Source organism: Mytilus californianus, unplaced genomic scaffold (genome assembly GCF_021869535.1).
Source record: "Mytilus californianus isolate M0D057914Y unplaced genomic scaffold, xbMytCali1.0.p SCAF_7, whole genome shotgun sequence".
Classification (NCBI taxonomy): domain Eukaryota; kingdom Metazoa; phylum Mollusca; class Bivalvia; order Mytilida; family Mytilidae; genus Mytilus; species Mytilus californianus.
Window position 1 is genome coordinate 15625230 of NW_026262723.1, and position 17982 is coordinate 15643211.

At 31.3% G+C, this 17982-nt stretch overlaps 1 protein-coding gene across 1 annotated transcript; it reads left to right on the forward strand.

Annotated features, from left to right (window-relative positions):
• Positions 1 to 632: 632 nt before the first annotated feature.
• On the forward strand, positions 633 to 16326 carry LOC127708935 (low-density lipoprotein receptor-related protein 2-like). Its single transcript, XM_052214147.1, has 12 exons — positions 633 to 679; positions 2331 to 2456; positions 3136 to 3261; positions 3619 to 3744; positions 5106 to 5231; positions 5909 to 6034; positions 6893 to 7033; positions 10192 to 10317; positions 12539 to 12667; positions 13691 to 13819; positions 14830 to 14961; positions 16076 to 16326. Exons 2-12 carry the CDS (start codon positions 2426 to 2428, stop codon positions 16108 to 16110), a joined length of 1227 nt encoding a protein of 408 aa, XP_052070107.1. The 5' UTR covers positions 633 to 679; positions 2331 to 2425; the 3' UTR covers positions 16111 to 16326.
• Positions 16327 to 17982: the final 1656 nt, after the last annotated feature.

Here is a 17982-nt window from a genome sequence, read left to right on the forward strand (position 1 = left end):
TTATAACATTGAATCGAGAACGGAAATTATGTTTAAAAAACACACTGCTGAATATAGTATTATTAAAATATTCCTTGTCTTGTTTTTCACTTATATCCGAAACAAGCCCAAATCGTGATGTTGTGACATTTTGGTTCTGTGCCCAAATATTCAAAAATTTTACTGAATCATATACCATGATGATAAATGTGTGGTTTTGTTTTACATCAATAATTTTTTTTGATGTCGACTTAATTATATTATATTATCTAATAGTCACTCTTATTATCCGTTGAACAATTTCACATTAAGCTAATTTATAATATCATGAGAAAAAAAAACTAATTCAAAAACACTAATTTATATATCAAAATATGGCTGTTTAAAATTTGAAAACATTATTCTTAATTTCTTAAAGGTTTATAATTTGAATTCTTTCAACATTAGTTCGTAATTTCTTCATTAACAGTTGTTTTACGACTGGCACCAATATAACTTGTTTAATATAAGTAAAAGGGGTAAAAGTAAATTATGATATAATTGATGACAAATGTTTGATAAAAAAAAACCTGTATGTCGAAACATGTGCTATGTTGCTATGCTATTTTACTATGTAACATTTATAAACTTATTTTTCACAGGGCGATGGGAAATTATCCTTTCTTTGTTGTGTTAACATTCTTTTTAACTGCAGTAACAGGTAATATGTACTTATATCTATTCGAGGTTGCACTTGATTGTACACTTCTGTATTGATAACTGCTTATTTTACAATTGATTAATTTCAGACATTCAGGTGTATTTTATCAGTTTACATGCAACACGAGATGTGTATTCGACGTTTTTGTTTTAAATGCACAGTAAAAGTCTACTTCATATATATACATAGATTGCGATCAATTACGTATCAGTTATATACCTTATATAGAAATAAACAGATCTCATAACATTGCCAATGAGAAAACAATCCACGAGAGTTCAAATGATATGGTGGAACATTGTTTTAGTCTTTGCATGGCCTTCAACAATGGGAAACAAACCATACAATACAGTCAGCTAAGGCAACGACATAAAAAATGTGAACCAATTTAAGCGAGATTACTAACGGCCTAATTTGTAAAATCAATTTACGAAAAAAGTATGACAGACATGAACTAACTTCAACTACTGAATGACGTCTCCTGAATTTAATAGGCGCACCCGGCGCATTTTTGTGCCTGTCCCAAGTCAGGAGCCTCTGGCCTTTGTTAGTCTTGTATGTTTTTTTTAATTTTAGTTCCTTTATATGTTTTGGAGTTTAGTGTGACATCCATTTTCACTGAACCAGTACACAATTGTTTTAGGGACCAGCTGAGGACCACCCCCGGGTGCGGGATTTTCTCGCTGCGTTGAAGACCCATTGGTGGCTTTCGGCTGTTATCTGTTCTTTGGTCGGGTTGTTATCTCTTTGACATATTTCCCATTTCCATTCTCAATTTTATGCATTATGAATTTGGCAGGGTTAAATATTTTTGTGAGCGGTCGACTCTACCTTTCAACTGGAAAAGTGGTGAAACTGCACAACATAAAAACAATTAGTAACAGTCTGTTGTAAATGGCTTTAATAAATAGATCGGACGGAGCTCAAATAACAAGTAACATAAATACAATAGACACAAAGCACTTGCAAATGCTGAAAGCTACTTAAGAGCCAATTACATCTTATAATAAATCTTGTGCTCCTAGACTAAAGTGTCAATCAGTTAACATCCAACGCATTTAGGATGAAGACGTCAAAGAAAATCTGAGAAACGCATTACCTGTTATTCACTTCTAAGTATAGTAAAGTGTATAATGTTATGCCGCTTGTATATTTTCTCTCTGTTAAAAAGAAACAAATAACACCATAATCAAAGGAAAACAACAAAAAGACAGAAAAAAAAGAATGCACAATGCACTTCAAAAACATGTAATCTATAAAGTACGTTTGCAGGAAATGTTGGTTTCAACTAAGGAGGAAACTATGTATTTTTTAGCAATCAATATTATGATTAAGCAATACATCATTTACATGATATAAAAAAAACGCTGTTATTGTTTTTTTTTTTTCATCCAGTCAGCATATATCGTTTATCGTTCTTTTTCTTACTGCAATTGTTTATCCATACCGACGAATTTAAATGCGACAAGAGGTTTACAATCAGACATGGGATTGACTCATTTATGAAAGCGAGAAGTGACATTTTTTTTACAATCTAGTGCTTTTGGTCCTTGGCTCCTATTTGTATTACGTTCATTTAGAACATGTTTTAAAACCATTTAAACAGCTCATATAATGTGAAACTAAACAGGTTTTTAAATGTTGTGTTTAGCATATGTTTGCCCTGATTGGCAAAGAAACTGTGCTGATGGACACAAATGTGTCGACGAAAAAAGTTTGTGTAACGGAACCGTAGATTGTAGCGATATGTCAGATGAAGATCCAGGCTTTTGTCGAGGTACTTTCATAATTAACTGCTTAGTCTTTTTCTCGAACAAGGATTTTTATTTTCTATATCGTTTAATATTTAATATACAATGATACTTTGGTAATAATCAAAATAATCAAAAACAACGATAAACGGTTTTTTGCGAGTTGTTTTGAATGAAAAAAATCCAGCCATTTATAAAAAAAAATAATATTTGGCATGGTATTATATCCGTGTTGTTATATCAGTTATGGTAAAATTGATGTTGTAACTTGATACAATAATGTCTACGATGTGTATACAGATGCTTTAGTGGGAACGAACTCAGTATCACAATACAAAAATACAAATGAACTAAGTTTTTAAATGAATCTCATTAGTGTCACATATAATGAAATTTTACGGCTCAAAATTAGCATGGTTCGTGTTGCTTAGCCTTTAGTTTTCAATGTTGTGTTTTGTGTACTATTGTTTGTTTTGTTTTGCCATGGCGTTGTCAGTTTATTTTCGATTTATGAGTTTGAATGTCCCTCTGGTATCTTTCGCCCCTCTTTTACCTAACAACTGTTTTCATGACATAATTTATCATTAGATTAGATTTTACATTGCATACTTATTTTAATTGTTAATCTATGTGTCATTTGGTCTCTTGTGGAGAGTTGTCTCATTGGAAATCATACCACATCTTCTTTTTTATATATATATCTAGAATATAGCTGTAGTGATTACGATCAAAAGTGTTCTGACGGATTACAATGTATCGGTAAATACAGTTTATGTGACGGCTATGAAGACTGCACAGATGGATCAGATGAGGATCAAGACTTTTGTAGAGGTATTATCTGTCTTGTTTTTAACTGCACCGAAAGACTCGACTTTCTTCAAATGTTTCTTTTTGGTTTGTTTGATTTATTTTATTTATATACCTGTTTAATCGTCATGTTTATTTCATAGCGATGGAAATTCATTCAAATGTGCTTAGTTATCACTCTTTCAAAATCAACAATGAAGATCAAAGGCATTTAAATTGAAAAATGTTCTACGTTCACTCAAAATATATTTAAACGCTACTTGTAGTTAATGTAAGCTTATTAACCAGAGAATATATTTCATCGATTTAATCATAAAGCTTGACATCAACAAATATGAAAACAAAGAAATTGTCATATACATGTATACAAATATTTTGCAGTAATGGAATGTGACAGCGACAACGTGAAATGTGATGATGGCATACAATGCATTTATAAACCAAATGTATGTGACAAATACACACATTGCAATGACAAATCTGATGAGAATGAAGATATGTGTAAAGGTGAGACATTAAAAGTCAGATTTTAGTTTCATTGAAATAATTTAGAAGTTGGATGTGTATTTGTATGGTGAGTTGTTGAAAACAAATCATTACACGTTTGACATGTTGATAAATAATTTCGGTGTGTTTGTAACAGTAGGAGTAGAATCATAACTTTAAAATAAAAATTATTTATACTATAGATAAAAAGGAGACTATATCTGCGAGACTGCAAGCCAACGGCACAAATAACCTTATGTCGAGAAAAAAATTGCATTGTTTAATTTGATTTCTGGATAACGATTAATGTAACTACTTCGTCTACAATGTCTACTGCATAAATGATTCAGATGACAATCCTGAATAATCCAAAGTAAATATTTATAGATTATAACATGTCCAATTATATATCGCCCCGGTATCATTCCGAGACTCCCATAAAATCCCAAGTCGATATATATTTATATACGAGGACTCATATTTTTATTATTCCATCTGGCAAGATCATACATATGTCCTCCATTGAAACACAAGCCCCACTAAAAATGGGGTGATCTCAGGTGTTTTGGAAGGGTAATCAGATCCTGCCACACATGTTGCATCCGTCGTGTTGCTTATGTTAAGTACAAATCCCTTATTCGGTAGGTCGTATTCGGGTAAAAAGGGACGATTCTGTAGTTATGACAATTGGAACATATCTGTCGTCATCTGCGTAACAGATTTCCGTGACCGTCAACCAACTCGTGATGGCGTCCGTAAAATTTTCGAAGGGATCATTTCAACTTAACCGCTTTGAGCTCTTGGTTACATAGCCTATTCGTGAGCAGCAATCCTATATTAAGAACATTATGACAGAAAACACAAGCTCTGGAATAATATATCAACTGGGAGATATATACTCCGTATGCAGGCGCTTCCGGAAACGCAGCATACTTTTCAGTGTTGTTCAAATACTTTTTATGATGACTCGGTTCGAAAAAGGTATTTTCTGACTTGAAACTTGCATAATGACCATTGAATTTATTGTAGAAAATAGAATTTGTATTGATCTGTATTATTGATACAAATTCAAATATTGCTATATTTTTTTCCCGAAGGCTGATTTTCATAATGTTATCCAGGAAATTTTTGTAACACTTATTAGATAAGAACTACTGTTTTTAACATTATTAAGGATTTCAAATAAGATTTTGACAATATTAAACTTATCTTAAAACAGGGTTTAGACAAATTGTTCACGTTTGCATGGTAGAAATTGCGAGTTTGCTTTTCTTTGCTTTTTTGATTATTATTCTATGTAGAGGTGTAATATAGAGGTTGATTGAATTATCAGGTTATTTTGATAAGTGTTTTATTGTGATAAATGTATACGTCAATTACAGCTAGAACTTGTGAACCTTACGAGTCAAAGTGTGCAGACAATTATCAATGTATAAACAAAGACAAGGTTTGCGATGGAAATAAGGACTGTTATGATGAGTCTGATGAAGATCCAGTGGCATGTAAAGGTACTTTTAACATTTATCTAACTGATAATGTTCCGAAATATTGAATCAATATATAGATATTTTTGTAAAGCACAGTGCATATCCACTTGTTCTTGAATTTCCTATTCAGTTTTTAAAACCAACACATTTGTTAAATTATCTATCTAGCTTTCCCTTCGTATATCATCTGAGTACTACATAAAATGAATTTTTCCTTAAAACTATAAAATTCGTGTATTCTAAACAACTTCACTGCTGTCATCTAGATAATTATTGTACTATCAATAACTAAATCATAAAGATGTGGGGTAGATCGCCACGCACCACTGGTAAAAACTTTAAACATTTGATCATAAAAGATTTATTGCAATAGACAATATATTTACGACTTGGTAAACTAAACCTTGTGAAAGAATTTCTAACCACGTCCAATGTGGACAGAAGATTGAATTAAAAATATGTTCAAAATAAAAATAAAAAAAGAATACCGAACTCCTTTGAAAATTCCAAACGGAAAGTCCCCTTAACTTATGGCAAAATGAAAAGCTTAAAACACATCATACGAATGGATAACAACTGTCATATAAGCCATCAATTTGGTAAACATATTTCAAATACATGTTATAGACGTATAACTATAAACATTCGACAAGATAAACCGATTATTAATCTGACGGACTGTTCTGGTTATTTTCTAGAATACCAATGTCCAAAAAGTAAAGTTAAATGTACGGATGGAAAAGAATGTGAACGTCTAGACAGTATCTGTGACGGCCGTGAAGATTGTCGTGATGGTAGTGATGAAGATATAGAAAAATGCAAAGGTAAACACCAATAATAGCAGAGGAGTAAACATTAAAAGAAGTATATTCAAGAAGATATTAATTCCCTATCATTCGAAAATATATTTTGTCTTCAATATAAAAAATGTTCATGGTTGTGTTTCGGGTTTTAAATTTAAGTCAGAATCAATAAAAGCATGTTTAGTAGAAAAATTGTAAGACGTTGAAGATGATTTGTAAATATAGTAGTTTTTCACAAGTTAAACATGTTAAAGTATAAATGTCTCAGATACAAATAGGTATTTTGTGATCGGATCTGTATTTGACTTTTTTACCTGATCCAAAGACGTGAGTACATATGGATTCCTTTCAAATTGTAAACGGCTCCGGGATTGTAATTCAAAAACATGTCAACTTAAACTTGTAAAACAATAGCATCCAATTATTAGTTGGATTGTTGTTTCTCCTTGTGCATGCTGTGCTTGAATAATTAATAGTTTTTGTAAACCATGTAGTCATGTTTTGAAGAAGTGTCATGTTGTGGATAATTTGTCATTTTTGAATGTCGTATATGCAAATAAAAATTAGTATTAGCATGCACGACATGTACATATCTTAGATAATATTGATGACAGATCATATTTGTCAACTAAATCTTGGGTATCATAATGCACCATTGGTCAATCATTCGATAAACAATCCTTCGAAGTATTCCTTCTACCTACATAAATAAAATTTGCCTTGTCCGGATTTCGATATTTGATTTTTGTTGTTGTCTATGCTCTACAGGCGCTGGTGAGACTTATATTGCAGTATTGCATACAAAACATTTACGACATAAGCGCCGTTAGTGCTATGTCGATTATATATTTGTAACAGTTAATCTGCTTTTTATTGTAGATTATGAGTGTCCTCACGGATTTGTTAAGTGCAAAGACGGACTGCAGTGTGTTCGTGATTTTTACATGTGTGCTTGGAATTTTCTTGATCCTGTTCCACAGTGTAAAGATGGTTCCGATAATGATACAGAGTTTTGTTCAGGTACAAATTTGTGGATGATCTAAAATGAGTAAACAGAGATATCAAACGTGTCAAGTTATAAAACTTTTCAGATTGGTTCAAATTGGAAAAGAAGGAGAAAAGGTCCTTTCTAAAAAAATTTATGCAAACAAAAATTTCGATGCAATAAGCTTAGGCAGTATCGTTCTTAAACCAGTTGACTTGATAATACCTTCCTACTGTATAGATCAGTCAAGATCACACACAAATTTTCTAATACAAACACGTGCTGCAGAATATCAATATTGACGACTTCAAGTCTCAACATATTAATTGCGACTGTTCTAGTTCTCTATTTATATATACTCCGTCTGGTCACGTCATTACTTTTGACCTGGACATTGCCATAAACACTTCATTACGTAATGTGTTATCCAAAAGGCTCAACATATCGTAAGCCTGAATCCAACAATTGGAAGTACAACTACCCAGTTCTGATATAAATACTTTTTTACAAATAGGTTAAGACAGGGGGTCGTTCACACAAATTATAACTTTTTTTCCGTACATAAAACAAACAAATCAACAAATAAGTTTAGACTCATTTTAGTTTTTTTAGCTTTATATTTATACATATATATATTACACTGGATAGGTTGATTTTCAGTTATTGAGATGTATACTTGGATTGTATTCCCAAAGGTTCTATTGTACAGTTACATGTATAGGTCTAAGAACAGTTGTAGAGGGGGATTTAGGGAGGCCAGGGGTCATGCCTCTTTTATGAAGCTTCCTATATGTTTAATGAATGGAATTTCTTAAAGTTTTACTCCAAACGTTGGGTTGCTTTTCCCAACCGCCTTTTCAAAATCACCGATCGGCACCTGATTTGTTATACACTGCTAACATCGACACTTTAACGAAGTTGCTTATGTAATACTAATAATGTTGAACCGTTAAAATTAAGATAGCGTCTGGCTACTTTAAATAAAGCTTAAAATTTTGTCCAACTTCATCTACAGCCAACATGTGAACAACGTCGGATAGAAATCGATTTTATGCAAATAAAAATCAATACATAAGTTAACCTATTTCGGGTTGAAAAAAATTAGATAGAAGTATGTAACCGTTTGAAAATTAAGTTGATATAGAAAACCTGCAAAACAGACCAAACAAATCATTTATTTCGAAGATGAATGTTCCAAAATCCATCAAAGTCTTATACATGTATATGTACATGTGGACTTGCAAAAATTCATTTTCTATCCGTTGCAACTCATGTGATCTTAATCATAAACATTTTGAAATCCCTTTTAATTAATGTCTGACTTGGTTCAAATTAAAATGTGGAATGACTCATCCAAACTTCTAGAAAGATTATTGTAAAATTAATTTCCTCATAAGTGTAAAAAGTAAAATCACAAAAATACTGAACTCCGAGGAAAATTCAAACCGGAGAGTCCCTAATCAAATGGCAAAATAAAAACCTCAAACACACCAAACGAACAACTGTCATATTCCTGACTTGGTACAGGCATTTTTCTTATGTAGAAACATTGATATTAAAAAATCATATCAATTCGAACATTTAGACGAAATAAAAAGTAAAATCACAAAAATACTGAACTCCGAGGAAAATTCAAAACGGAGAGTCCCTAATCAAATGGCAAAATAATAACCTCAAACACACCAAACGAACAACTGTCATATTCCTGACTTGGTACAGGCATTTTTCTTATGTAGAAACATTGATATTAAAAAATCATATCAATTCGAACATTTAGACGAAATAAAAAAGTAAAATAAACCTACCCGTTGCAATTCAACGTTCAATCTTGAATTCCTGAAATCTTTAGAAATATCGGAAATTTGTATTCTCTTGCATCCATATCCGAAACATCTCATTGCTTCCACATTTTTTTCATCTGTAACGTTATCCTTCACCAATGTAAATGCGCATCCAGATGCCGGTGTATATTAGCTTAAGGCAAAAGGCATAAAAAGAATATTTTAACTCGTCTCGTGAGGTTATTGCCGTGGGTTTGAACAAAAGCTAAAATATAATTCACTTAACCCCGAAAACTATTCAAAAGATATGAAATATCTACAACTAATGATATTTATATTAAAAACAAAGTTAGATGATTTTTTTTAAGTTAACAATTTCCATCTATCAAATTCCAGAAATAAAACGAAAAAGTCAACTTTGAGGTTTTAAAAGCTGTGCCAGTGTTTAAAAATATAATACCGGGAAGCAAAGGCAGATTGAAATTGTCGCTGAATTCAAGCATTTGAAATCGATCCTTTCTATTTAATATCTTATCTTGGTTGTATGATTTTTTAATTAAGAGATGCACTCCTCCCCCCCCCCCCCCCCCCCCCCAAAAAAAAATGACATTATATATGCTAAACATAAAGGATAAGTACACCGAAAATGATTTATTTTGACTTGTTCGGTCGTACTGTCAAGATGTTTATGAATGGAGTAGAAACTGCGAGACAAACTGATTTTGTGTTGTCTGCTGTGCTGTGTTGTTCTAATGTTGGCTGGTGAGGGCCATATAAACCTTATCCCTCATGAATCTATATGAAATATATTGCAATCAAGTTTTTTTTGTAAATAGACACACAGAGAATAATACTACAACGACATTAAGATAATAAGAAACTTATTTCGTTAAGCAAATGACGCCAATGAGATCTCAGCATAAACACTTGCATTAATATTCTGACATATGTAATATATTTTTTGTCTGGAAACTATTGTCCAAAAATACACCTTTAAGTATCAAATGACTAATTTGTATGCCCAATTAAAACATACAATAGACTGTAGGGTTTAACGCATCCTGAATTATGTTCCAAATAACATAATTTGCAGATTTTTATTTCTTGATTCACGTGATGCGTAGCAGATCTTTGTAGCAAATCACATATTGAATACATTCTTATTACATCTCCGAGCAATTATTTTAGATACAAACATGTACATACGAGAGAATAATTCAATCGTAATATACAACTCATTTCATTGAAGTATAAGTCATCGAATTTTAACATTATAATATGTTGATAAGATTTAAGTAAAATGTGTAAAATAATTCTGGTATTTGTCTTTTTTTTTCACCTAATACGAATATTAATAGATGACTCTGTAGTAATCAGTCAAACGGCAATTTATTTGTGAGTCATTATTGCAGCTATCGAATGTCCAGTTCATCGTGTAAAGTGTCCGAATGGTCATGAATGTGTACATCAGTCAACGATTTGTTCTGGGGAACAGATGTGTAATGGCGAGTCAGAAGATGAACAACAATTTTGTACAAGTAATTTATTAATTTTATCAACATTAGTGTTTTCTACCGTTACAATTTACAGGATGAAATGGTAACACGACTTCTTCTTTTTACTTAAGATATTAGAACTGTTGAGTTAGTTACCATATAAAGTGCGTAAACATTAATATATTGCATTTCTTCGTGCTGTTGTGCTATCAGAGTTATGGAAAAAGAACCGACCACACAGTGTACTTATCTACCTGGGGTCTTATCAAAATTATCATATACATGTACTGTGAATTCATCTATGTTTGTGGGTACCAATTTTCGAGGATTGAGGAACACTTGCATTTCCGTGGCTATTTTATTTCACCGTTTTTCGAAACATCTACCGTTACTTGGGAAATTTTGGCGTCGGGATATTTTGGCGTTTTTTTTTGAAAGGCATGTGTTTTATTTTGGTGTGTGTAATTTTGGTGCTTCGTCCAAATGATATGTTTAATTTTGGAACAATAGTAGTGAGCAAGCTCATTTATATTTGCCTTTATTTACCTGTATATTGACAAAATATCATTGACTTTCTCAAACTAGAAACATGACAAAGTAAACTTAATAAAGGAATAGGATACGGATGCAATTGCACATATGTCCGTGTATTGTGGTTCAAAGCTGAAAAAAAGAAGAAATAAATTTTAAACATTAAAATCACTTTTTAAATAGATTATTTATTTTTTACAAATATCATATGAAATACATTTTTATCATCTCTGTTGCAGTACAAGTTAATCTATTGACGATCAAGGATTTAAATTTTAATCCTTATACATCTGGCAGTACATGTTAATTAATTGAAGATAAAGGATGACCAGGAGTTTTGATATTCTAATTACCAAACAGCGCCTAATCAGCAATAGCCTGGCATATATATGACATGTGTAAATAAAAATTCATGTTGTGTTTTCTTAACAATTTCAGAAAATTGACAATTAAGTAAAAGTTATATAGTGTTGTTTCCAAATTATACCAGGTATTTATTTGCAGATTTGGCTATGTATAGAATTGTAGGAAATATACGGAAGATGTAATAACATACAACAATATTTTCCCCAACAATTAACATTACGATATTGTCGTACCAGTACGCAATAATGGCGTTTCAATTTTTAGTGTTTGCTTTATTTTCGCGTGTTTAATTTTTCACTTTCATTGGAGGCACCAAATAAACCAAAATAAAACTACAACCAAAATAACCCAATTTACAGTAATTGGTAATTCGTTTAACATTTAAATTAATTTTGTGGGTCACTTAAATCCATGAAATCCACAAACATAGTTACCCAATGAGTTAATAATGAATTCACAGTAAAGTTCGATGAGGATGTTCCAGAACATTTGTTATTGTTATGCTACTTTAATTCATATTCAATCATTATTTAGAAATGACAACACAGATACTTTGCAGATATTTTAGGCAGGTTTTACTATGAAAGATTTTCATTTGTGAAATTTGTAATCCAATATAATTGTTGACTTTTAATTATGCGATACGCTAATCTTTGCTTCTGAAAAAATAAGCACAGACTTTCGAATGACTATGAACACATCTATGTCCATTTTGAAGAATAATTTTTAAGATAAATACATATGCTGTGTATTCGCATACATAGATCGCATATGTATCACTTTACACGTCAGCTTACCTTTCGGGGCTCCTGAAATCAGCCCTCCCCCTTTTCCCCGGTTTTTTTTGTTCTTATTACTCAGTCTATAATTTCAAATAATACATTTTTGTAGACTGTTCTTTGTCTGTTGATGTTTTTTTTGATTGTTTCAATGACGTTGTCATTTTGATTTTGATTTATGAGTTTGGAAATCCATTTGTTATCGTTCGACCCTCTTCATCGGCTTACATCTTTAAGATATGTCATGTATACCAAAAATTAAACATGTCTCCAAATGTGAACCTATGTATTAATAAAGGTAACAGTAGTATACTGCTGTTCAGTAGTCATACATCGATAAGGCTAAAACAAATCCGGGTTATAAATCATAATGTTTAATTTCCTGAAATTTGAATCATATGGTTACTCTCTCTGCATATGTACTGTCAGTCCGGTTTGTATTTTGATTGTTTTTCGTTCTCATTTTTGTTTAGTGAATATCCAGGCCTCAAGGAGGAAACAGACAATTGTCATCTTTATTTCATATTTATTAAAAATTCGAAAATAATAATAAATATATGTCATATAGATATTTTGTTTAATTACAGCACGTAGTTGTGGTAACATGATGTCCAAATGTGATAATGGATATCAATGTGTGTTTGATTTTATGAAATGTGATGGCTACGCAGATTGTTCAGATGGTTCAGACGAGAATCCAGACTTCTGTTTAAAGAGTATGTTAACGTGCATAAAAATAATTATTATTTTTTTTATATCCAATGAACTTAACACGTTTATAGTTGAATTGTTTAAGTTATGAACATGCTCGGTGAGTTTCAAAAACAGCCTGAAGCTTACAAATGAAGTCATTTATCAAATATTTAGAAAATTAGTTTCCCTATCAAATGTGGTCAGACCATATGGTGCTTGTTGTGAGGCCACGAATATATATAAAAGCTGCCCTTGTTTCAAACATATGCATATAAAGATAGCTCTACACTTTAAATATATCTTAAAACATGGTTCTATGACATCTTGTCTTTGCTGCAGGTAAAATTCCACAAAAAAGAGTACGGTCACTAGTTGTTGAAAGTTAAACAGAGTAAACACACAATGATTACTAGTCATTGTGTTGCGTAAAATATACCCCACATTTTTTTGCCAAAACTGTTCTTTGAAAAAGATGACGTTTCATGCAAATAAAGACAGCATTTGTTTTTTATTACTTTGTACATATATTAAATTGATTGATGAACCAAATAAAAAAAAAAGAGTTGAAAATGTCCTTTAAGCTACTATCTAGTAGATTATTTTCGTATTTGCTTTGCGAAATGATTCGAAACAATATGCAGAGGTACCAGCAGTGATTGAAATAAGAAATAAAAGTTCGATAGTATTTACTGTAACGCTCAAGTGATTATATATTTTCGAAACTGTTTGATTTAATAAACAAACAAAACACATAGTTGTTACAATACATATACAAGACCTGCATTGATAGTTATATCGTTAATCCTCAAATATTACACCATTTACTTTGTTATAGTATACACTTAATTTTGGTACAGTGTTTGTTATTTTGAATCATTTGCAACACTTGATTGGCATGTTGAAACCCACTTGACCTTTCAGATCTTAGATTCAGCTGAAGAATACAGTGGCTATGAAAAACAAAGGTAAATTTATTAAAAGGGAATAATCGGTTGAATGATTTCAGATGTATAAACAAGTTTTAATTCTTAACATTTTTTTTAAAGATCGAATCTGTCCAGTCGGAATGGTGAAATGTGCAAATAACGTTCAGTGTATCTATGAAATGCATTTTTGTAGTGGATTTCCTGACTGCAGCGATGATTCGGATGAAAATCCAAAGATGTGCACGAAAGGTAAAACAAGATCTGTCATTTTGTAAACAAATTGCTTGTTTAAGTAACCTATAAGAGTAATGTATACAACATCAAATGCCTGGTATGTTTGTTCGTTTGTTTAGCTGTCATGTAAAATATTCGAACAACATGTTAGTAGTTAGGTTTAATATACAGATTTACAAATATATATATTGAGGTTAGACACTAAAGAACTGCAAAAATTACCGAGTTGTTAAGAGAAATTTGATGATACCTAATTTGAGTAGTCTTAAGATTAGATGTTATCGGAAGTATATAATATATCAATTTGAACGTTGTTTTCAATTTAGGTATATTTATATATATAAACAAGTCTAATTTGAAAACTACGTTCAAACCTATGATTGTGTTGGATAAAAAACCGAAATTTTTATACGTGTGCATGCAAAACAAAGGCTTTTTTGGTAGAGGGGTCTAAATACAGAACAAACAACATTTTCCAAAAGACCAAAAAAAGTGAAAAGGTATATTTTTACAAAACGCAGTTGACCAGGACATGTAGGATGTTCTTAAACCCTGCTGACTGCCATTGGCGATTGCCAAACAAACGGATCACCAGATGAAACAAAATGGATCTTAATTATTAATTTAATACCAAACAGAAAACAATAAACTTGCGGAAAAGATGGTATACCGCAAACAAAAGGTGCAAAAATTAGTACACCTTATCCAGAATTCGCCAATACATATATATATATACATGAAAGGTTTTTTTTACATAATATGTTGTTGAGTCGTGTAATGAGTATATATTATTTCATACAATTTTGATATAAAGATTTGACCTCAGTTTCGCTCTACAATGGCCCGGTCGTAGTTTTTATTGAAGGAAACATAGTAAATCACATGCACACACGACTTGTACATGTATTCTCGATTCGTTGTATAAACATTGATTGACTTACATATCTTTCCCGTTGAAATTCACATAATATTTTTAATTGAACATGATATATGTCCCGGCATTAAAACAAAGCTACGTATTACAGACAGAGTTTGCCCTACTGGAATGTCAAGATGTTCTGAAAATAATCCGATGTGCATATATGATAGTTGGTTCTGCAACGACCTACCAGAATGCGAACACAGTGAGGATGAAAATCCGAATATTTGTTTTAATCGTAAGTAGATTCTTAATTAAACACATGTGCTCATGAAAATGTTCACTTGAGTATTTCTGATCTACGCTATGTATAACATGTATAACGTGTGAACAGATTTTGTGATGTGCACGAATCCTGCCTTAAAATGATTTCGACGTGCGTAAAATATATTTCAATGTTCCTCTTGGAATTCGACGTTTTCAGTTTACTTTGGAGTAAGATATGTTTGTTAACACTTTTTCAAAGCACCATTTTCTTTGGAAGTGTTCGTTCCAAGTCAGAAAATTGAAATTTGTTTTCCGTTGGTTGACATAGTCTAATGTTTGATTTCGTCAGATTTTGTCATGTTTATGGATTTCTCTAATTCAAAGTAACATAGAATTTACTTTGTTAGCTTATTTTTAAAACTTTAAGTATGAACAGTAAATATCAGTTGTTTTTGTTTCCTTTTGTCTTTTTTTTTCGTATTAGTGCAATGTTTAAGCTTCATGATGTTTCTAGATAGACATTGATAATTGTAATATTCTTTATGAATGTTCCTTCAATGAAACATGTCTGTAATGAAAAAAGTCTTATAATTACAAATAAAATCGAGTAAACAAGAAAATGTTAAGACATTAAGTTCTTGCGCAAAATTTGATTTATAGTCTAATGATATCGTGATATGGTACAGTTTAATACTTTGGGATACTCTGATTTTTGTCGTCATTAATACACTACATTTTGAAATAAAGGCTTGTTCTTGTCTAATTTTCTCCCAACCATTAATGTTTGTACATGACCGACAGAAATGTTGATACAGTTCCTAAAAGGCATTCTTAATGCAGTGTCAATTAAAGATAAAGAACACCGTTACAAGTAGATTTATATATATCTAAGTGTATCTTACATGTCTTAAGTCCATTTGTAAATTTTGTGTCGACTGCTGATTTCTCAATACTTTCAAATTTCTTTTTTCTTATTTTTGAAGAACACTGTTTCGTAGAAGTAACGTGAAGAATGTATCGTTTAGAATAAATTCATGAACTGTACAGAATACGATAAACTATTTATCTAAACATGTTTAATAGTCATGATAATGTTTGCAATATATTTTTAAGACATTCAATGATTTTGTTATTTTACTTAACAGGTCCAAAAGGATCCAAAATATTTCCGGATTTTTAGTAAAGAGTATAAGCTATCATCATACGACGACAGATAACAAATGCATTATGGTATGCATGCTACTTGCCTATACTGTACACAAGGGATTGCAATTTTGTTCGTAAATAATTTGTTTTGAGATTTTATTATTATATATTAAAAACGTTATACAATTTGCCCTGGCATTGATAGATTTCAATCAGTTTATTTGTATCGATGATGAAAAGCAATTGCTAATATGCCTTGCCTCAATGGCGATATACAAATCAGCCGAAAATCACCACTACCGTTGTAACTATTATTTGCGACAACACCATTTACATTAAATGTAAAGAATTATCATTATAAAATCCCACTCACACTGAAGGTTAGGGTATATATAACCTGTTTAAACGAGCATGAATTATGCTTATACGATCAAACTAAAACGGTAATTTTGTTTTTTAAATTTGCATTTTAACAGTGCTTGTATATATAAACATGTGCCCCAGTAAAATATACCACATTTTCGCGCAATCGTCAGTGTTTTGTTGTTTGTGTAAGAATTTGTATTTCATCTACTGATGCTCATTTCAAATAATTGATTGCTTAAAAAGTGGTGGCTGTTTGATTTAATTTGCTAATTTAACATTTCCTGATGGATATTCAAAACTTAACTCTGTCCTCGCATATGTGGAAAAGAAAAAAGTACCGCATACGGATTTTTCTGGAATAGAAAATGTCAAGTAATAGAAGCATGGAACGTTCTGTAAAACACTAGTAAATGACTCATAATAGTGATTGCCTTGTTGATCTTATAAACGTTAGAATATAACAATAACAAAGTTCAGTGATTGTAAGATATATACATTGCAGTAAATCCATGTTTACAAAAGGGAAAACTGCCACAGAGACAGTCAAAAACCATAAATTCAAGAAAAACAGACAACAATAAAAAAGAGCTAATAAAAGACCTAAAATCCGAACAACACTACATAAAACACTTAAGATTAAGCACCAAAGCCCAAAGCAAACAGTAGTATTCAACTGGTGCTCTGACAGGATCCATAGCCCCTTCTTGACGTATGACACCTATGGTAATGCTTATTACATGTAAAAATAAAATGATAATTCGGGTTCAATTTTGTCATCATCTAGAAAAAAACATGGTATTTTATAGACAACCACGAATGTAACATATATTCCATAACGGTTGGCAAATAAAGAAAATGATAGCATTAGGACTTATTATCATAATGTAAAATAAACATTATTCTGTAAAGTACTGTTATGTGATTACTTTAAATATATTTCCATTTTAATAATTACCAAGGGGTTTTAGATTATATTTTTAAAAGTCAACAGACATCTATTTGTCTTATAATTTTTACCTCAAAGGTAAGCAATCAGATTAACACATGATGCATGTATTTTTTATTCTATTGACAAACTATGATAGCTGAAATGACATACAAATATCAACGCAAACAAACATAGTTATTTGGTGTTATCTTGAAAGATAAACCAAAACAAATATAGTTTGTACAGATTAAATATAAAAAAAGATGTAGATGGACATAAAGTACGGTAATCTTAATTTAATGAAGGCAATTGGCTATTAAAAGGATAGCTTGCCTTTCGAACTTCTGTAAAAAATTTTGAAATGTCAAATATTTAATGTAGTGCTTTAAGTTGTTAGCACTTTCACTAGTCTATTTACTTAGATAATAGCTCATCAAATACGAATTTCTTCTTCTATGTAAGTATAAAGATTAGCAAAAGGGGTAAACATATATTCTGAGCGCTCATTACACCTTCGAAAATGTATAAATGCTTTATTTTAGAGGTTCTCACTACAAACTGCTTAGAGCATGTTGTTAAGACCATGTGTGTGCTTTTCATCTGAAAAAGGGG